The sequence below is a fragment of the Pelodiscus sinensis genome, chromosome 13 (genome assembly GCF_052426305.1).
Source record: "Pelodiscus sinensis isolate ZL-2025 chromosome 13, ASM5242630v1, whole genome shotgun sequence".
Taxonomy (NCBI): domain Eukaryota; kingdom Metazoa; phylum Chordata; order Testudines; family Trionychidae; genus Pelodiscus; species Pelodiscus sinensis.
Genome location: NC_143064.1, coordinates 46634401 through 46656317, shown reverse-complemented (window position 1 = coordinate 46656317; position 21917 = coordinate 46634401). Strand labels below are relative to the sequence as shown.

General features: G+C 49.9%; 1 protein-coding gene across 1 annotated transcript; it reads right to left on the bottom strand.

Moving 5' to 3' along the window:
- Positions 1–298: 298 nt before the first annotated feature.
- On the bottom strand, positions 299–21359 carry LOC142818250 (uncharacterized). The gene is made up of 6 exons (XM_075896677.2): positions 21069–21359; positions 14130–14222; positions 10409–10750; positions 6638–6916; positions 5756–5881; positions 299–3113 (listed from the first exon to the last, which is right to left on the bottom strand). Exons 1-6 carry the CDS (start codon positions 21331–21333, stop codon positions 3022–3024), a joined length of 1197 nt encoding a protein of 398 aa, XP_075752792.2. The 5' UTR covers positions 21334–21359; the 3' UTR covers positions 299–3021.
- Positions 21360–21917: the final 558 nt, after the last annotated feature.

Here is a 21917-nt window from a genome sequence, read left to right as displayed (position 1 = left end):
GGAGAGGCATAAACTTCACACGCAGGTCTAAAATGAAAGTGCAGCTCCCGGACCTGTGCTGTCGGGTGTGTGTGTGAGAGTGAGTGAGTGAAGCTGCAGTGTGGACTTATCTGTAAAGCCTGCCAAACCAGAGTGACAGACAGACAAAAGGAAAAAAGACTGATGAGATGGTTTATTAGGTGATGAGCTTTCCTGGGCCAGACCCATTTCCTCAGATCATATTCTGGAATATGATCTGAGGAAGTGGGTCTGGCCCACGAAAGCTCATCACCTATTAAACCATCTTGTTAGTCTTTAAAGTGCTACATGGTTTTTCCTTTTGTTTTAGCAAGATCAGACGAACATGGCTACAGCTCTATTACTAGACAGAGACAGACAGAGAGCGAGAGAGAAACAGCTCTTCGGTCTCGCGGCTTGGTTTAGGTTTCGGGCTTCCGGCACTGACAGCTCTTTGGGGCTGCGAGTGTCTTCCTAGGTGTACGCCCAGCAGGGAGCACAGTGGGGTCTGGTCTCCTCTGGCCTCCAGGGGCTCTTGTAATACAACCATTCATTTCTCTTCCCATGCATTTGCCAGCCAGGGCCCTTTCCCCAGGGCTCTCTCTCTGATCTCACCCCCGAGCCCACCCCCTCACAGCACTACAGGGTGCCATGCGGGGGTAGCAGCAGAAAGGCCAAGAGCCGACTTGCCCACGGGGATCCGACGTCTAGGAGGTATTATGGAATAGAATCTTAGAATCCTAGAGCTGGAAGAGAACTCAGGAATCAACGAGTCCAGCCCCATGCCCAAGGCAGGACCAACCCAACTCAATCAACCCAGCCAGGGCTTTGTCAAGCCGAGACTTAAAAACCTCTAGGGATGGAGATTCCACTATTTCCCTAGGTAACCCATCCCAGTGCTTCCCCACTCGCCTAGGGAAATAATTTGTCCTAATATCCAACCTAGACCTCTCCCACTGTAGCTGGAGCCCATTGCTCCTTGTTCTGCCATCAGTCACTACTGTGAACAGCCTCTCTCCAGCCTCTTTGGAACCCCCTTTCAGGAAGTTGCAGGCTGCTCTCAAATCCCCCCTCGCTCTTCTCTTCTGCAGCCTAAACAGACCCAAATCCCTCAGCCTCTCCTCCTAGGTCATGTGCTTCAGATCCCTAATCATTTTGGTTGCCCTCCGCCGGACCCTCTCCAATGCATCCACATCCTTTCTAAGCTGGGGGGCCCAGAACTGGACACGTACTCCAGATGTGGCCTCACCAGAGCCGAATAAAGGGGAATAATGACATCTCTAGATCTGCTGGCAATGCTTCTCCTAATGCACCCTAATATGCCGTTAGTCTTCTTGGCTACAAGTGTCCCCTGTTGACTCATATCCAGCTTCTCATCCACTTTAACCCCCAGGTCCTTCTCTGCAGAACTACTACTTAACCGGTTGGTCCCCAGCCTGTACCAGTGCCTGGGATTCTTCCCTCCCAAGTGCAGGACTCTACACTTGTCCTTGTTGAACCTCATCAGCTTTCTCTCGCAGAGGGGATAACAAGGCAGCCTCTGCGCTCTGGTCATTGCTGCTTGTACTGCACCTGCCAGGCAGCGAGAACTTTCATCTCCAGACCCATCCAGCCAACACATTTCTCAGACAGCAGCGTGTGGGAGGTGAGACACCCGGCCCCGAATGTGACTAGTCTCTCTGCGCTCTGCCCTGCTGCATCTAATCCGCAGACCGTGGGTGGTAGTTTCCAATGGCGTTTGAAAGTACATGGGGAAGATGTCACAGCCCAGCAGCCTGTCCTGCGGGCTAGCCTGGCTGTGTGCTTCAGCATCCTTCTTTAGAGCGTGGATGGGAGAACAGCAGCAAGCTTAGCTGCTGGTTTCCAGGGGCTAAGGAAACAGGATGTGCGCACACAGCCGCAGGTGTGATTCTCACTTGGGTCAGAGAAACAAACAGCTTTCCTCCAAATGCTCTGCAATAATGCAGCCCCTCCAGCCAAGGCCCCAAACAGAAAGATTTGGGTCCTGTGTCTCACAGAGGCAGTCCCTGGGAGAGCTGATTTGAAGGACCCGCGGCACAACCTTGTCTAGCCACGCACAGTCTGAGAACCCTGCTGTCTATTTATCAGAGGCGCACGCCCTGCCGAACCATTCCTTAGATCGGACTCCACCTCCCACCTGTCTCAGGCTCACGTTAAGGATAACGTGAACAATGGGCCGTTCAGTAGCCCTCCCCTTTAAGGGAGGGCGCATAATGCTCTTTGTTTTTTTGCTAACAGGCTGCTGCGACTTTCCCCAGCTGATGGCACAGCCGTGGAAAGGGCACTCGTGAAGGTATGTGTACGGGTGGAACCTCTCTAGTCCGGCACTCTCTGGTCAGGCGACATCCGTGGTCCGGCATGATGTTAGTTAACTGGGTGTCCACTTATCAGGGGTGTGGCCAAGTTTCTCACGGTCCCATAAAGTTTGTTTACAGCCCCCCGTCCTGGCTCAGTGTTGTGTGCTGTTAGTTAGCTCTAATTGACCCCAACTGTCCTCTAAGAGCCCATTAAGCAGTGGCAGTGTTAGTGATGCTGCTAGACAATAGTGACCTCCCGTAGTCTGGCAAATTCTCTGGTTTGGTACCGGCCTGGTCTCCAGGGTGCCAGACTAGAGAGGTTCGGCCTGTATGAACACTAACAGCTGCCTGAGCAGAGAGCACATCACAGTGAAATCCCCACTCCCATTTCACTACCTGATTCCTTATGTCTGACCTTAGGCAAGTCACTATCCTCTCATTTCCTCCTCTGTAAAATGGGAACACAAATGGGCGTCGGGAGGCTCAGTAAATACTTCAAGGCTGGGGTCTTCTCAGCTGCTTTGGAAGCATCCGTAAGTACCGCCGAGAGGTAGATAGGCGCGTGCAGCGAATATCCTTCCTCCTGGAGCTGCCTCTCCCCCTCATCCCTGGGACGTGCATGCGAGCAGGACAGGCTGGGGGCTTTGTACAGCTGATTACACAAAGCCCCTCTGAACAAAATCAGTCTGTCGCCTTCCCTTGCCGATTACTTCTTGAAGTGTCTGATGTAGGTGGGGGGCACGGTTGCACAGTCGGTTTTGGGTCTGTTTTCAAAAGTCGCGTTCTCGTAAATGACATCTGTTTAAAAAGAAGAAAGCGAAACATGACGCTGCCTGGATCCAGCGGCTTCCGTGCAGGGTGTGGCCGGAGAGCTCCAGGGACAGATTATGAATAACGTGCTGCGGTCTCATTTGATAACCAGAGCTGGGCAAAACCTGAGGAAAGGGGGCTTACAAATACCAGCGTGAACCCAGCCATCCGGTTCTTGTTTGTGCCAGAGGGCGCCAGAGCAGGACCGGGGGGGAAGGAATATGCTGGGATGCAGCAGAGCGTACAAGTGTATTACTGTGTGAGAACTGCTCTGCCCCTCCCCGACATCTCGGCTGTGTCTAGACTGGCAAGTTTTTCTGGAAAATCATCTGCTTTTCTGGAAAAACTTGCCAGCTGTCTACACTGGCCACTTGAATTTCCGGAAAAGCACTGACGATCTCATGTAAAATCATCAGTGCTTTTCCGGAAAAACTATGCTGCTCCTGTTTGGGCAAAAGTCTTTTTCCGAAAGACTTTTGCCCAAAAGGGCAGTGTAGACAGCATAGTACTGTTTTCTGCAAAAAAGCCCCGATCGTGAAAATGGCCATCGGGGCTTTTTTGCGGAAAACCGCGTCTAGATTGGCCACGGATGCTTCTCTGTAAAAAGTGCTTTTGCGGAAAAGCGTCCTGCCAATCTAGATGTGCTTTTCTGAAAACTTTTCCGTTAAAAGCATTTTTGGAAATTCATGCCAGTGTAGACATAGCCCTCCGGTAATATGAAGGGGGAGCCCACAGCATTGTGGGGAATAAGGGGGGGCAAACTGCAGCAAGTTGGGGGGGTTGGAAATCCACCATGTCTCCAGAGGCCCCAAGAAAACCTTGCTCCCCTTAGAAGCGTGGCTGGTTCTGCGTCTGAAACACGCAGCGATTTCGATTCGGAATGCCCCGCTTTGCTCAGGAGGGTAAGGTGGGCAGGCCCGGGTGGCGTTTCTGAGAGCGCTGCTCCCTCCCGGCATGGACAGCGGAAGGCAAAGCGATTCCTGAGGTGGGCAGTGTTGGATTTTGGTTGCAAATGTTTTGCGTATTGTAAACCTCCTGCTTCCGGGCATTCCTGCATGCTGTGATGGAACGGGTAATGGGGTGCAGGATCTCTGCTCAGGGAACAAGAATTTAACCCTCAGCTAAAGACAAGTGCTCGGGGGTGGGGTGGGGGGGGACTATGGCTGTGGGAGGACAAGGACCCGGGCTACGGGTTTCCTCTTCCTACGTTTGTTTCTTTTTTACTTATATGAACGTGTTGCGTTCTCTGGCTATTATCCACATGAGCTTTGTAATGGCCGCGGTGTTTCCACTATGGGCCTCCTTGCCGCAGCCCTGCACCTTGTGCGTTTATGTAGATCTATGCACAGCAGGGGAAAAACACCCCCCGAGCAGAAAGCTCCCCTCATTCGCTACGGGGGCGGCAGGTTTCTCCTCTTTCCTATCAGCCTTGTGGCTCATCTCCGGCTCGCTTGGGGGGAGGCGTTGCTACAACTCCAGACATGTGCATGTATTTGGCAAGCTGCAGTGTCCCCTGTCCCTGCATTGGCCCATTTGAACAGAAAAAAATATGAGTTCCTCAGGCATATTTAATAAAACGACGAGTGGTCCTGTAGCACCTTAGACTCTAACAAAGAGAGAGAGATAGTATCATGAGCTTTTGTGTGCACAACTCACTTCCTCAGATGGGCACCGTGGAGGAAAAAGGGGAGGAGCCTCCCAATATATAACAGAAAAAAAAGGGAGATGGGGCAAAAGTACCTGCTGATGGGGCTAAATGAATGGGCTGGACGTGTCCCATACTTAGCTTTTAATGTCAGTTGGGTGTTGAATAAAATGCCCCATGCAGTTCACGGGCCATTATACTCAACATGGGCCTTTTTTCTCCACTCTGCTCATCTAGGAAGTGGACTGTGTCCACAAAAGCTGATGATACTAGATATGTATTTTTGTTAGTCTCCAAGGTGCTACAGGGCCACTCTTTTTTTTTTTTTAAATTACAGACTCACATGGCTCCCCCTCTGAGGAACACCGAGTGAGACTTTCCTTGTATGGCTGCAAAGGCAGGAGGCAGGCCCAGGGGAGGGAATAGGGTTGCCAGATGGTTTCAACAAAAATACTGAACACTCCCCCCACCCGAAAAAAATGCCACCGGGGAAAAAATTCTGTTGGGGGTGGGGGAGACCAAGATTGTTGAGCAAAACACAAAAAGGGACCCCAAGAGTTAAGCAAATAGATAAATAAATAAACAAACAGCATGGCCCCTTTCAGTGCATTCAGAGTCAGATTAGGGGTAGGAAGAGGAGAGGTTGAGCACTAAGACCCAGGGAAGGCACTGCTTCCCCTTCCCGGCGGCCATCTTCTTTTCTTGGTCAAGCCAGAAAGGGGCTTCCCTGCAGAACCAGGTAAGCAGGGGCTCCGGAGTCTGGGCCAGTTGCTGAATGTGTCGTAGGGTTGCCAGGTAGTTTGGTATCTTCACCTCCTGTCAGGGAAAAAAACAGAAAATACTGGACATTTTAGGTGTCTGGTATTTTCTGCATTTTTTTACCGGACAGGAGATGAAAATACCGGACAATCCGGGTCAATACCAGACACCTGGCAACCCTAGGAGGGAAGCGTGCAGCAGAGAGGAAAGGCGGAGGTACTGGTACCTGACTGGCCCTTGGGGCTGCATTTCCTGGTCCTTCTCAGCCATCGGACAACATAGAAGAGGAGAATAGCACAGCCCAGATAGCCGGGGTACCCGTAGAGGCCGTAGCTCAGCCAGGGTGAGGCACCTGGGTAGGGTGAATGGAAACACAGAACAGAAACAAAACCTGTTCAGGGCAAACGATCCAAAATGCTACCCAGAAACGTCTGCAGGCTTGAGCATTGTGGTTGCATTTACCCCTGTGGTGTGGGTGTGAGGGAGAGACTATAACAGGGCTGCTACTTCACGAATGGTCCCTCATAGCCCAAGTTCCCTTTGCAGCACCCTCCCCCTATTTTCCCTCATCAGGACCCCAGAGGGTTTGTCTACACTGCCTACTGAACCCTGGGTTGACTCCGGTTTGAGCGCGAGCTGCACTTTCTACATACAAATGAGTGTGGCCCTGCTCAGCAAGCACTCAGGACCCGGGTCCTACAACCCTGCTAAGCGGGGTGCATCAGAGCCCCCATCCCCATGCCCTGTCATTTGGCAGGGTGAATGCCATCCAAGCAGCAGACCTGAGTCAGGAGGGCTGTGTTGTGCCTTAGAGACCCAGGTCCAGCAATTATATACCCGGGGTTACAAAGCACTGTGAATGCTCAAGTGTGTAAGATGCAGAGCCAAGGCAGGGCCTTGTCGGGAAGGGCAGCATGTGGGGGGATTTGGGGCCCAGTGGCGGTGGGGCACCCCCTGAGAAAAAGAAAGTCAGTGCCCGCATTGAGCTTAGAAACACAGCGAGGCTTCAAGATGTGACAGAGTAGGGCTTTGTGTGCTGCTTTCTGTCTCCATGCCGTGGCATAGGCTCGGGTTATGACAACAGTTAATAAGGACTTCCCCCCCTTACCGGCACAGAGCTGCAGGAAGAAATCTTTATGCCCGTAGCTGAGTGCATTGTGCACCACACATGTGTACTTCCCAACGTCAGACTGCTGGAGGTTAAGGAGAGTGAGCGACGTGTTGTCCTTAGACAGGATGGTGCGGTCTCCAGTTGGCAAACTCTGGTTGCATTTCTCCCAGGAGTACGACAGGGCGTTTCCTGCTCCCACTGAGCAACTCAAAGTGATGTTGTTCCCTGGATACGGAGCAGGTAAACTGCTGGTGGTGAACACGCTCGACACAGGTACTGAAAAACCACAAGAGAGGCTGTCAAGTTATGGCGACCTCCAAACACAGAGGAAGGGGGAATGCAAAGGATTGTGGGTAACATTATGCACATTATCACTGCTTTGCTTTGCAAATCTGCATTCTAGTCGCTACTGGAGAGCTGTTCCGAAAATGTGTCATTAAAAATGGTTCATAAATGCTTTTGGTGATGTTTTCAAAGCAAGAATGTTCCATTTTTATTTACTTTTTAGTTAGAAATAGAAGACAATTAGATTGGAAAGTGGTGGTGGTGGAGTTTGAAGTCAAATGCAAAACAAAACATTGGAACTGGCCCAAAATGGTGACAAAAATCCTTTGGGTTCATATACACATATACAGGGCTCACCAAGCTGCAGCAAGCCCTGCTCGCCAGTCGCGCAGTTCAGCACCCTGCGCGTGTGCAGACCGCTCTGCAGCTCCGTGCCGGGCTATAATCTACTTGCCTCTGGCGAGTAGATTACCTAAATTGTTGAGTCGTGTGTGTGTGTGTGTGTGTGTGTGTGTGTATATATATATATACTTTTCATCCCAATTCGAGATGGGGAAAAGGAGAACTTTTTAAAATATTCACAAGATGGGGACAAGGTTTTCCACCCGGCTCTGGTCGGTGGTACACAGCAATGGTGTGAGTGTCTATTAGCCATTAAGTTTAACTTGCCAAGAAATGCAACCCTTTGACTACCTGGAAATCCCCAGTTAAGGAACCCAAGTGATCTTAACCCTGCCAGAAAGAGACACCGGCCTTCTCTGCAGTCCCTTCTTTGCAGGTAAAGTGCCAAAAATGGGCACATGACAGGGTAGCTGGTCCCTTTGAGTAGAGCAGTCTCAGCGCCCCAGATGGGGACAACTGTGGCTAGCTAAAAGGGAACAGGGCGATACCTGGGGCTATGGAAGCCTGCCACATCACGGGACAGGAAGGAGTGCTTAGGACAGGCATTGCCTGGGGAAAAGAAGCCACGTGGCAGTGGGGCTATCCCCTGTGATGAGTCTCTGGAGCAGGAGACCCAGAAAGGGAGCAGAGCTGTCTGGAAGTGGGAAGCTGCGAAGGGCAGGATCACCAGAGACTCCTAGGAAAGGGATCCCTGAAACCCAAAGGCAAAGGGTGAGCAAAGGGCCTGCTTCGGTTTGTTTCACTTGCTTGCGTTTGGACCTTCTTCCGGGAGCCTGGGCACAGCAGTGCTGTGTGCTCTGGGCGCTTTGATGAGAAGTGGTGTGTCATTGCTTTCATTTGGCCATTTGCTGGCCAAGAAACTGAGCCGTGATTTGACAGGCACTGGGTTTGCCTGTGACAGAAGCTGGAGAGTGACCTGCCCACGCGATGATTCGAATGGAGGCATTCTCATTTTTTTGTGGCCACTGATGTTCTGACCACATTGGCCAGGGCTGGGTACTTTTGGATAGGTTTCTGATTGGCTCATGGTGTTGCTATGGGAGCAGGGCTGAGGGGGTTGGGCGACCTCGGTACTGAATTTCTGTATGTTTCAGGGATAACTCTTGGGCTGTAGCTCTTTTATAAGCAGCTCACTGCGAGCATTCAGCACCTGAAAATCAAAATGTGAGCCCTTGTGGCTGGACTGATAGGTTACAGGGTAGGCACCTGTGCCTAGGCTGGGTGAGCGTAGCCCTTCGAATAAGATTTCTGGTGCAAATACGCGACCACCAATTCAGAATTCACTGGTCAGGAAGATGCCAGAGGATTTCTTTGAGATTCACTCTGTCGCTGAACGTTCTTATCTGTCTGCTTCTGGGGTTTCTAATGCACTTGCGATCTAAGGCTGTTTCTTTTAAGAAACTCATTTGGTAGAATGTTGCCAGAAGGAGAACCCAGAAAGGGGCATGAAGGGAGCCAGAGCAAATTCAATTAACAATTGACGCAAACGTGTGGATGGGGTTTGCTGTGTCCACACGGCACTAATCCCAATCCTCCAACACATGTTTGGCACTGGGGAGGCCACATCTGGAGGATTGCATTCAGTTCTGGGCCCCCCACTATAGAAAGGATGTGGGCGCATTGGAGAGGGTCCAGCAGAGGGAAACCAAAATGATTGGGGGCTAGAGCACGTAACCTACGAGGAGAGACTGAGGGATTTGGGTTTATTTAGTCTGCGGAAGAGAAGAGTGAGGGGGGATTTGAGAGCAGCCTTGAACTTCCCGAAGAGGCTGGAGAGAGGCTGTTCTCAGTGGTGGCAGATGGCAGAACGAGGAGCAATGGGCTGAAGTTGCAGTGGAGAAGGCTGGATAGTAGGACAAACTATTTCCCTAGGAGGATGGGGAAGCACTGAGATGGATTCCCTAGGGAGGAGGTGGAATCTCCATCCCTGGAGGTGTTTAAGTCTTGGCGTGACAAAGCCCTGGCTGGGATGATTGAGTTGGGGTTGGTCCTGCTTTGGGCAGGGGGCTGGACTTGATGACTCCTGAGGTCTCTTCCAGCTCTAGGATTCTATTATTCTATGTTGGACTTTTTATCCAGAAGCAGCGCTGATCAATCTCCTTCGAGCGGGCTTTCCCAGCTGGCATGTACCAAAGCACCAGTGCGATGCAGTTCCTTTTTTTTCTGCACTAGAGATCATCGGGGAGCATTTCCAAACTCACTCAATTCTATAATATTTCTACACACAGATTCTCTCCCAATAGGATTTGGCTTCTCTTTGATTCCTGAAGAAAACCATCTGATCTTATTACATGGACAAGTCTCCATTAAACCAAGATCCGTGTCACCCCTTTCGCCTTCCCTACCCCGTTTACACTGCATTGGCAAGCACCAGAGTCTTATACATCTCAGTAACAGGCTGGAGCCAGGTCTGTATTGTTGTTCTATTAGCACTGGCCACCAGATGTGTGGCCAGTGCTAATAGAACAACAATACAGACCTGGCTCCAGCCTGTTACTGAGATGAATAAGACTCTGGTGCTTGCCAGTAAAGATGAATTACAGTCCAAAGAGAATCAATAAGCAAAGGGCAGGAAAGAGCAAATATATTAAATCCATTTTACCGGCCGGTGAGGCAGGAGTCGAATGGAGATCGCTTAAGACCCAGCCTTTGTCTTGGCATTAGTTTTCATGTTCAAGAAACTGGCTTTCAACAGAACTCTTTTATCAGCTCTCTGTACGTTCTCTTGAATAGCCCAGCCCCCTTGTTCATTTCAGCCTTAAGAACATCAGAATGGCCAGACCAAAGATCCATCAGCCCAGTGTCCTGTCTGCTTACAGTGGCCAGCGCCAGGTGCCCCAGAGGGAGTAAACAGAACAGAGAATCATCAAATGATCCCTCCCTTGTCACCCATTGCCAGCCCCTGACAATCAGAGGCTAGGGACACCCTCCCTGCCTATCCTGGCTAATAGCCATCAATGACTTAACCTCCATGAATGTCTGTCTAGCCTTTTCTAACCAAACGTGAGCAGGGGGGTGCACTGCATTTTGTCACTGACTACTCAGAAGTGTGCAAGTTGGATTGTACAAAAGGCCGCTTACTGATCACGGTGACTCTTGTGCTCATCTGTGGCGGCTTCTCTGAGTTGTTAAGCTGAATGGTGAGAGTATAGACTCCTTCGTCGCTCAAAGTCACATGATGAATCCTCAAGGAGAAGTTTGTAAGAGAAAAGTCAACTCTCTGTTTGTATCTTTGATCAATGTGTTTGCTGTTGGAGCCGGGCGAGTATGTTACGATGGAGATGGTGTTGTTTTCTCTCCCATTCAGTCGTGCGCGCCACTCCACATTAAAGACCAAAGAAATACTGTGATTGGTTCCTGGCAGCAGCAGTGTGGAGTTGAATCTCTGAGGGATTTCCTCAGTCTTTTCCGCCAGCGTGATCTCTGAGGAGAAGTCAATCAGAAGAGCATTAGTGGTGCTGGACAGGTGACTGGAGTCTAACTCCCATTTTGCTCAGGGAGGTTGGAAGCAGTGCTGGAAGGAGGCGCTCAGGGGCGCATTGGCAAGGAAGGGCCCCCTTGCCTGGCCTCCTTCGGAAGACAGATACCACGCTGAGAGAGGCCTTTAAAACAGCTACAGAGCATGCAATGACCCTCTCCTTTCCCACAGCACCTACTAACGATATTTAGGGATGTTCCCAATACCTAGGAACTGAAACAGAAGCGAGTGCACCCCGTTTTCAGTGTGTGTGTAGCCCGGTCTACACTGGCGCTTTTAATCGGGCTGTAACTCGAGGTAATTGGTTGCCATAACGCCACCTAATTACCCTGAATGTAAATGCAATGGAGACACTCGGTGTTGCTGTAGACACCAGCATTTGCCCCTGGTAGTAGTTTGGTTTTGAGACCCACAGGGTGTTGTGGTACCACGGGTGGCAGTGCTGGGACCCCCCCACCCCAGGGAGTCACGGGGAAGTATCCTCTCTGCTGCTGCTGATAGAGGAGGGGCAGTGAAAGGAGAGGCCCAACGGGTTTTCAGCTGTCACAAAATTAGACACAGTCCAGCCATTGCGGCTCGTGGCCTGTATGGGGTATGCCCACAGGCGCTATGGTCTCTAGCTTGGTTCCTGTGGCAGCCATTTTGAGAAGCACATCATCCCCCCCCTCGTTTTCAGGGACCTGTGGTTTGACACCTCTGTTTCCTCCTCTGGCTTCAACACCTCTCGCCTTCCCCCCTCGGCCTGCCCAGAGCCATGGCCGGTTTGCGGCCTGGGTTTCTCAGAACTGACAGGAAGTGCCAGCCTCTGCAACAGGCAAATGGAGGGCGAGCAGTAGTCACACCTGGTAACCTGGGGCACCAAGGAGCGGAGTTGCCAAGTGCTGGGGCTAGAGCAATATGCCAAGGGATGGGAGACGAAGGGCGCGTCAGGCCCATGATGTTCCTAAGGCCTCTGAGACTGCACCAAACGTGCCAATGATAGCTGGGCGCTGCTCCGTCGGTGACATGGATAAACGGGCCTCACAGGCTCACGACTGCCACCAGCCCTATGGGCTGCTGGCCGCTGGCCCCGTGGGCTTTGGGCTGCCACTGGCCCTCTGGACTCCCCATGGCCCACCCTTTCTGAGAGCTTCTGCTCCTGGCTGTCCCACTAGTTCACAGGGACTAAATTCACTAAAATTCTTTATTCTGTGAATTCTTCATCAACGATTTAGATATTGGCATTGCGAGTTCGCTTATTAAGTTTGCAGATGATACCAAAGTGGGAGGGGTTGCAACTGCTTTGGAGGGTGGGGTCATAGTTCAAAATGAAACTAGAGAAATGGTCTGAGGTAAATAGGATGAAGTTTAACCGACAAATGCAACGTGCTTCACGTAGGAAGGGACAATCGGTTTCACACACACAGAATGGGAAGTGACTGTCTAGGAAGGAGTCCTGCAGAAAGGGATCTAGGGATCATAGAGGACCACAAGCTAAATATGAGTCAACAGTGTGACATTGTTGCAAAAAAAGCAAACATGATTCTGAGCTGCCTTAACAGGAGCGCGGTGAGCAAGACATGAGAAGTCATTCTTCCGCTCTACTCTGCGCTGATTAGACCTCAACTGGAATATTGTGTCCAGTTCTGGGCACCACATTTCAAGAAAGATGTGGAGAGGGTCCAGAGAAGAGCAACAAGAATGATGAAAGGTCGAGAGAACATGAACTATGAGGGAAGACTGAAAGAATTGGGCTTGTTTAGTTTGGAAAGGAGAAGACGGAGAGGGGACATGAGAGCGGTTTTCAAGTATCTAAAAGGGTGTCACAAGGAGGAGGGAGAAAAATTGTTCTCTGAGGACAGGTCAAGAAGCAATGGGCTTAAATTGCAGCGTGGGCGGGTTAGGTTGGACATTAGGAAAAATTTCCTGCCTGTCAGGGTGGTTAAACACTGGAATAAGTTGCCTACGGAGGTTGTGGAATCTCCATCCCTGGAGATACTTAAGAACAGATTGGACAGACACCTGTCAGGGATGATCTAGATCAGGGGTTCCCAACCTGGGCTACGTGTTCCCCAATGGAGTACGAGAAGCTTGTCAAGGGAGTATGGGGAATATTTGGTAAATAACTAGATTATCCTAATTAAAATATTCCCAAAGTAGTAGTGTTAGTGAAAAAAGTTGTGGATTCTAAAGTCTAGAATTTATTTCCTTTCATATTGAATAGGGGATACGGGAAGGTTTACTAAAAGCCAAGGGGATACGGGGACTGAAAAGGTTGGGAACCCCTGATCTAGACGATGCTTGGTCCTGCCGGGAGGGCAGGGGACTGGATTTGACCTTTCGAGGTTCCTTTCAGCCCCAGTTTTCTAGGATTCAAGAATCCTTATTCCCTAGTGTGAGAGAGGGTGCAGGCAGGGTGTGCTGGACATGACTCTTGAGGTTAAGAGCAGAAACATTGATGCTAATTATCAGCTAAATTGTAACTTTAACAACAAGGCCCTGCAGGAGGAAGAACCCGTCCCTAGAAGCCAGGAGGAAGCAGGGGGAGAACTGTGTCTCGCGGGGGGACTCTGAGTCACACAGCATCCCGGGCAGGGCTTTTCCTAACTTGGCATTGCTGTCTCACCACAGGGCGGCAAGGAAGGTCCCACTCCAGCCCCGTGTGGTCTGACAGGCTGAGAGCGGCTGAGTGATTTCTGGTGGGTAGGGGGGTATGTTTCTTGGTATCTCCTCCAGCAGCGGGCGGTGAGTTTCCTTGGGAAACCACTGATTTTTTTCTTTTTAACCTTAAAAAATGTCTTTAAAGCTGTTGATGTGGGGGTTGGTGTGATGCTGGCTCACGGCAGATCCAGCCTTACCAAGCCAGACATTACTGCTGGGCATGGGCACGTCAGCAAGCTCACGGAGAAGGCTTGATGGGCAGTTTTTGATGCCCGCAGCTGCCTAGAACTGTGGGTACAGGGGAAGCAGCCTCACTAAACTAAACTGAGCCTGTTTGATAAAGGGATTCTTGCTGGATGGCTCTTGTCAGTGTTTTTTTTTGTAAAAAAAAAAAAAGTGCCAGTACTCCAGGGGAAAAGTTGTTGATCAAAAGCAAAACCAAACAAACAAAAGCTGGGGTGGGACCGGCATTGCCCTTTTAAGAGACGCGGCCCCTTTAAGACACACGGTCCAGCCGACTGTTGGACATTTGTGTACAGAGGTGCTGGTACACTCTGTTCTTTCCAGGTAAGCTCTGACTGGAGGTGCTGGTACTACGTACCGGGCAGTACCATCACAAAAAAAGCACAGGCTCTTGTCACCCACACTGCTTTAACATCAGCCACAGGCAATCACGTCACTTACCGGGTGGAAGGCAAGTAAGACAGAGCAGAAGAGCAAACAGCATTTTGGGCGGAGTTCCCCGGAGAATATTCTTGTGGGAAAGAAGTGGGAGACCTAGAGATTGAGATAAAAAAGAGTGAAGAGGGCGACTTTAGTAAACAATTTGCTGGTACAAATCTATCTTTGCATCTATCAAATAGAAGGGCAATCTCTTGGGTGCCAACTGAGTGGTTTAAATTAAAAGGCTGTTTCTGCCACTGCTTCCCTGTGTGGACTTGGGCAAGTCACTTAATCTGCCATGTGCTCCTGTCATTAACAACTGTAGCAGAGTGCATTTGCACCAGGTGGAGAGGGGGGATCGTGTGAATCCAGGGTGCCTGGGCAAAACCTCAGCTCTGGCGTGTCCTAACTTCCAGCTACGTGCCGTTGCAGCCTGAGTGTTCTCCTTGGTAGTTGTGGGATGGAATTGCTGACATTTTAAACAACATAAAAGGGGAAAAAGCAAAACCTTCTTTTTTTCCCATTGACTGCCCATGTGATTCATCAGCCGGGCAGGGGTCTTTAGATCCACCGCACGGTACTTTACCATGCAAGCTAACGGAGTAACTGGCAGCAGTAAGAGGTTGTTATCTTCTATATACACCTGCTGCTGCCGGGCGATGAGCCATGGATTTTGCCAGTGGGTCTCACAGCTATAGCTGTTGACAGCAGAGGAATGTGGTGATTGAGGTAACATGGGTTCCAGGTTCTGGAGGGGAATGTTTTAGTGGTGACAAATCTTCTATACTCGTGCCCTCACCTGTGTGTTGCCTTCTACTCCCAAGCCTCCCCCTCAGCCAGTTCGTCACCTGCTGCATTCCCTCTGCGTCTCGCTGTGCCCCCAGCTCTCTGCTCCTTTCCTCCTGTCTCCAGCGCCTGCCATTCTCAGCACCTCTTGTCCCTACCTTCCATCTGTCTTCCATCCTGTCCTGCCCCTCCCCCAGCCCTGCATGTCTTTCTCCTCCACATTATGATTCTAGGTTGTATCAACAGGTGTGTTGTAAGCAAAACTCGTGAAGTCATTCTGCCGCTCTACTCTGCACTAGTTAGGCCTCAGCTGGAGTACTGTGTCCAGTTCTGGGCGCCACATTTCAAGAAAGATGTGGAGAAATTGGAAAGGGTACAGAGAAGAGCGAGAAGAATGATTAAAGGTCTAGAGAACATGACCTATGAAGCCAGGCTTCATGAACTGGGCTTGTTTAGTTTGGAAAAAAGAAGATTAAGGGGGGACATGATAGCGGTTTTCAAATATCTAAAAGGGTGTCACAAGGAGGAAGGAGAAAATTTGTTCCTCTTGGTTTCTGAGGACAGGACAGGGAGTAATGGGCTTAAAGTGCAGCAGGGGAGGTTTAGATTGGACATTAGGAAAAAATTCCTAACTGTTAGGGTGGTCAAATATTGGAATAAATTGCCAAGGGAGGTGGTGGAATCTCCCTCTCTGGAGATATTTAAGAACAGGTTAGATAGACATCTGTCAGGGATGGTGTAGGTGGAGCTTGGTCCTGCCTTGAGGGCGGGGGGCTGGACTCGATGACCTCTTGAGGTCCCTTCCAGTCCTATTATTCTATGATTCTATGATTCTAGCCAGGATGCTTTCTCTGACTCCTCCTTGCTGCCTGGGAACCAGTCGTGGCATAGAAAAAGTAGAGGAGAGACCCTCCTGGCTTCAGAATCCCAGTCCAGTCCTCTATGCCACTCTGCCTCCCGGTCCTGTAATGCTGCTCTTAAGTCTGGCCCTGCTCACACTGGGATCAGTGGGAGCTTATATAAGAATGGCCCGACCAAAGATCCGTCTAGCTCAGCATCCTGTATTCTGACAGTGGCCAATGCCAGGTGCCCCAGAGGGAGAGAACAGAACAGGGAATCATCAAGTGATCCCTCCCCATCACCCATTCCCAGCTTCTGACAAACAGAGGCTAGCGACACCCTCCCTGCCCATCCTGGCTAATAAGTATTGATGGACCTTTCCTCCATGAATGTATCTAGTTCTTTTTTGAACCCTGTTCAAGTCTTGGCCTTCACAATATCCTCTGGCAAGGAGTTCCCCAGGTTGACTGTGGGCTGCATGAAGAAAAAAATCCTTTTGTTTGTTTTAAACCTGCTACCCCAGTTTGTCATGGGGCACAGGGTTGACTTTCCTTGCTGGCTTTCTCCTCCTAGCAACCAAACAGAAGCAGGAGAAAGGCTTTTGCCTCTACTACGTGTGATGTTGGCAGACTGAGTGCGTGGTCCTGTCAGGGCCTCTAGGCCTCACTGAACACTGGCGAGGGCCCAGCTGGGTTTGTGCTGTGACTATAAAAGGGTTTGCTGAAAGTGTGAAATCGCACAGGCAGGAGAGAAATAGTAGCAAGTGTGACATGCCGGTTTACCTCAATGCTCGCTGTCCCCTCCTACATAAACACAGGATGGATACCTGACAAACCACCGGGGAACATCAGTGGTGAAAAGACTTTGCGATGGCTTCCAGGCCCGTGAAGAGGGGCCACGCACCAGCCCGTCCCAGCACAACTGGAATGCTGAGGGAAGGACACACAAACCCCTGTCGGAGAAGAGCTGCTATCCTTGGGCTTCTTGGAATTTGGAGAGGGCAGCTTTACTAAGCATAAGCAACGGCCCCTGAGTTGCTTACCCCGTATTAGCCCTAATGGACATGGAATGCTTGCAGGTTGTGTCAGCTTCTGCTGCCTTGTGAAACGCAAGGTTGTAACTCGTGTGTGTGTGTATGTGTGTTTACCGGCTTTAACCTTGACAATAGCTCGTATTGCTTTATCCTGCTGAATAAGTCTTGAGTTCATCACAGAATTGTCTGCAAGGGTTGTCAGTTCTACTCTAACTCTCTTATCGAATACACTTAAAACCAACAAATGGTCTGGTAGCACTTTAAAGATTCACAAAACATGTCGATGGGATCATGAGCTTTCGTGGGCGCAGCCCACTTCTTCAGCTGAGCAACTCTTCGGAAGTGGGCTGTGCCCACGAAAGCTCATGATCCCATTTACATGTTTTGTGAGTCTTTAAAGTGCTACCAGACTATTTGTTGTGTTAAGTGTATCTGGTACAGACTAACTCGGCTCCCCCTGAACATCTTATCTTTGGGTAAGTTATTCAGAGTTACCTGACTCGTGTTTGTTGAAGGTGCCACAAGTCACACGGGCAGGCTTGTGGCCGGATAGGGGACGGTCTGTGACTCTTTGGTGAGGCTGTTGTGGTGCTTTAGGAGTTCACACACAGGCAGCAGCATGGGGAGGCAGCCAGTTTCCTGGGAGTCGGGTCCTTTAAAGCGTGTCCCGGCTCCTACCTGCCAGCCCATACCAGGGGGCTGCTGCCTCTGATACAGAGGCAGCAGCGAGGGGTGGCAGCCAGCTCCCTGGGGGCAGGGCCGGAGCCTGCATGTAACCATTCACAGTAACCAATATGCTCAGGCTTCTCGGGTATCCGTGGAAACGCTTCTCCGACTACATTCCCAGCAAAATGCAATTCTAGAGCTCACAGCCCGTTGGGGTTTTGTGTCCTGCTTCTTCCCAGCCTGCCTGGAGGTTGGCACTCCGGGGGGGTCAGCCTCCCAAAGCCGCCTGACAGGATGTGTCAGCTCTCGTTATGATTTGATTGGCAGAAATTCTTTGAAGTGCAGGGGAAGCTGGGCTTGCAAAGAGTTTGGGCTGTGCCATTTCTGCCTTTCAGTTCTTCATTTTGGAACACCAAGGATCCAGGCCACAAGTGCCAGGAAACAGCTTCCCCAAATCCGATTCCAGCCTTGTGGCTACTGCAGATACTAACAATCAAAGCAACACCCTGAATGATTTCATGGCCTTATCCTACCCTCTCATGGGCGACGGGTATCCTAGGCAAGAGACGGCAATATTCAACTTATTTATAAATGATCTAGGGAAAGGGGTTAACAGTGAGGTGGCAAAATTTGCAGATGCTACCGAACTGCTCAAGATCGTTAAGACTAAAGTTGTCTGTGAAGAGCTTCAAAAAGATCTCACCAAACTAAGTGACTGGGCAACAAAATGACAAATGGAATTTCATGTTGATAAATGTAAAGTAATGTACGTTGGAAGTAATAATCCCAACTATACGTGCAATATGCTGGGGACTAATTTAGCTACAACTGCTCAAGAGAGATCTTGGAGTCATTATGGATAGTTCTCTGAAAACATCCACTCCGTGTGCAGCAGCAGTCAAAAAAACAAACAATGTTAGGAATCATTTAAAAAGAGAGAGAGAATAAGACCAAAAATACCGTATTGCCTCTATATAAAACCGTGGTACGTCCACATCTTGAATATTGCATATAGATGTGGTTGCCTCATCTCAAAAAGATATATTGGCATTGGAAAAGATTCAGAAAAGGGCGACAAAAATGACGAGGGGTTTGGAACGGGTCCCAAGTGAAGAGAGATTAAATTGACTTGGACTTTTCACCTTAGAAAAGAGGAGACTAAGGGGGGATATGATAGAGGTCTATAAAATCATGCCTGGTGTGGAGAAAGTGACTAATGAAAAGTTATTTACTTATTCCCACAATGTAAGTGTACCCCACATACCTAGTGTGGTTACTGAGTAATGCAAGTGGCACCTAGACCACTGCAACAGTTAAGATCAAGAGACCTCTACAGCATGGGGTATGTCTACACTTGCACCCTTCTTCGAGAGAGGGATGCAAATGAAAACATTCGAAATTGCAATTGAAGCCAGGATTTGCATAATCACGTTATGGCGCTATTTCCTCAAACAATGAGATTTACAAGTTATTTCGAGAGAAGGGTTTTCTCTCGAAATAACCTCATCTTAACAGCGTCTGTTATTTTGAAATAGCACCATAACACGATTATGCAAATGAAGCATGGGATATTTAAATCCTAGCTTCATTTACAATTTCGAATGTCTTCATTTGCATCCCTCTCTCGAAAGAGGGTGCAAGTGTAGACATACCCTAGGGGTCACCAAATGAAATTAATAGGCTGTAGGTTCAAAACAAACAAACAAACAGAAGTTTTTTCTTCACCCAGCACACAGTCAACCTGTGGAACTCCTTGCCAGAGGATGTGGTGAAAGCTAGGACTTTAACAGGGTTCAGAAAAGAGCTAGATAGATTCATAGAGGTTAGGTCCACCAATGCCTATTAGCCAGGATAGCCTCTGTTGGTCTGGAGGTGAGTAATGGGGAGGGATCATGTGAGAATTCCCTGTTGTGTTCCCTTCCTCTGGGACACCTGGCATTGGTGGGGAGGAGGAGGCTGGGTGGGGCCATCAGGCCTCAGTGTGGGAGGGGGGGGAATGCATGGACTCTGGTGGGCGGGGTTGGGGGGGGCTTGCCTCCTCAAGCCATGAGGTCACCCACCGCCCATATTCAGGTAGGACTGAGCCTGTAAAGGATTTATAAAAGCAGCGGTGGGAGAGGGGAGACGACAGATTAAACACAGAAGTGCAAAGAGCTCTTCCTCTTTCTTTATAGATCTGGTTGGGCCTGTCCGTGGGTGGAAAGACATCTTAACTCATAAACACTCGATAGCATGGAAGATAATAATTCAGCCAGAGAAATTCCTCTCTAAAGACTGGAGCTAAAATCTTTACCCCCAGGAGTAATCTTTCCCTGCACCCGCTGTCTTGTGTAGGCAGGGAGATTCAGGAAACTTAACCCGAATTAATTAAAATCACGAATTCAGCGTAGGTAATGACCCCTCCCCCCTCCACCCCCCCCCCCCCCCCCGTGGGATTGCTCTGGTATAGAACCGAAGTGACCTTCATTGTGTTCAGCTGAATTCACTTCGTAATTCATAATCTGTCTCGCAGAACAGAGCTCTGCTTTTGGCCCTGCACTGTGCTGTATTAGTGTGAACAGGACCGAGTCCAGTTTACATCCATGGGAAGCAACAGGTGCGAGGATCCACACAGGGGATCGCAGCCTTAGCTGGAAATGATCTGCACGCAAAAAGCAGATCAGCGTTGCCAACCCGCAGAAATTTCATTTACGGACAAAATGGGAAAAATTTATGGACACATTTTTTTTAACGGACATAATTTTTATACTATATTAAGAAGACACAAATGTCCAAAAGTGAAAAGTAATCATTGTCATTCATACACCACAAGAACAACAATAAGCTATTTAACTCACTTTCATTTAGTTAGTCATGGTCCTGGAAGTTTTCCATTTTGTGATCGTACATCCGAACACTGACAACTAAAACGTGCAATTTCCACTGCTCTGCAGTAAAATAGCTGAAGCAGCACAGAAGAAATGTAATTGCTATAGAATAGTTGCTGTTTTGAAATGTTATTGCACTTTTACGGAATTTACGGACACCTCAATTTTTTTACGGACTTTACGGACATGTCCAATTGCGGTTAATTTTTTACGGACTGTCTGTAAATTTACTGACGGTTGGCAACCCTGAAGCAGATGGAAGACGGCCAGTTGGCCTCGGAAGCCAAGTGCAATGTCAGACCGATGAGCACATGTATTTCGAAGGTGCTTTGAAACTCACGTAGTAAGTGCGGCGCTCAAGCCAGGCAGAAGAGGAAGAGGGTAACAGGGTGTGAAGCAGAGAGCAGGAATAAGGGAAACAAAAGGGGAGAGTGAAAATACTAAAATGAAGCCGAATGTGCCTGGCAAAAATTGAGAGCAACAAAAACTAAGTACCCTGCAGAGTCTGCCCTGCGTATTAGTCTGCAAGCAAAACCCCTACAGAAACTAACGAGAGCTACCTAGCCCCATCAGAGTTTACAGTCCAACCAAATCTCTGCTCCAGAAAGAAACAAGCCCCTAAGGGTTGTTCTCCAATCACTGTGCAGTAGCCGAACTGCCCAGGGGATTCGGGTGCCGTGTGCTGGGAGGACGGTCACAGCAGCCCAACTTTTTTGATTCTGCCCATGTTTCTCGGCGGGAAGAAGTAATAAACTTTCCAGCGCTCACCTTCCTTCCTGCTGCTCGGGTGTGTGCGGTCTGGTGCTGGGTGCTGGAGGAGAGCGGTAAAGGGGGTGTATATGTGGCCAGAGGGGAAATGACAAGACTGTTTCCTGCCTCTGGAGGTGTCTCTCAGAACGAGGTGTGATGCAAGAGAAACCAAAAGCCCCCACAGCGACGAATGAACAGCGCTGTCCGTCGGTGCAAAGAATGCAGAGAACAGGGGGCATGTTTTACCTGCAGCGTGGGCTGGCAAATCCATCCGGGCTTTCATCCACCCAGCCAGAAAGGGACGCGCGGATGAAGTAAAATGCCGAATGGACACGTCAGCTCCTCCAGGGTTTTTTTGGTTCTGCTTTCTGGCTGATGGCTGTGCAGGGAAGCATACAAGGGGGGGAGGGCAAAGGGGGGTTCAGCGTGCAGCCAGCCTCGAGTGAGAGGGGTGGGCTGGGCCCGTCTGAGGAGCCGCCCGTTTCCCCTCTCTTTGGTTTTGGTTCTGCTGTGGTATCCTGTTTCTAAGAACTAACGTCACGGTCCAATGCAGCCTTTCTCTGCCCCGCTTCTGCTGGAGGGGGCTTTTTGCTGTCCGCTTCAGGGGAACTGGGCCTGGTGGACTGGGCCGGTTCTGTGGCTACCCCAGGACCAGGCAGAATGTGGCGCATCTGCCATTGGTAACAGGCAACACCAGGATACCTCAGGCACCCCAGTGCCAGCACTTGGGGGGGGGGCAGAGACTGAGGGAGTGTGCCTAGAAGGGGGGGCATGGAGCTTAGGCTTGGTTTGGGGGTGACGGTCAGAAGAAGGGGTGCTGGGCCTGAATGGGGTGCACTGCCATTGGGGGGGAGTGGCCCTAGAAGC

What these genes read in the sequence shown, in the direction of transcription:
- LOC142818250 (XM_075896677.2), bottom strand. Translation starts at nt 21,333, where the DNA reads ATGAAAGCCCGGATGGATTTGCCAGCCCACGCTGCAGGTAAAACATGC. An exon ending in CACAAGAGTCACCGTGATCA is followed by an intron (nt 6,917 to 10,408) that starts GTAAGCGGCCTT and finishes GTGGTTTTTCAG; the next exon opens with TACCTGTGTCGAGCGTGTTC. An exon ending in CAGCCCCAAGGGCCAGTCAG is followed by an intron (nt 3,114 to 5,755) that starts GTACCAGTACCT and finishes CTTTTTAAACAG; the next exon opens with ATGTCATTTACGAGAACGCG.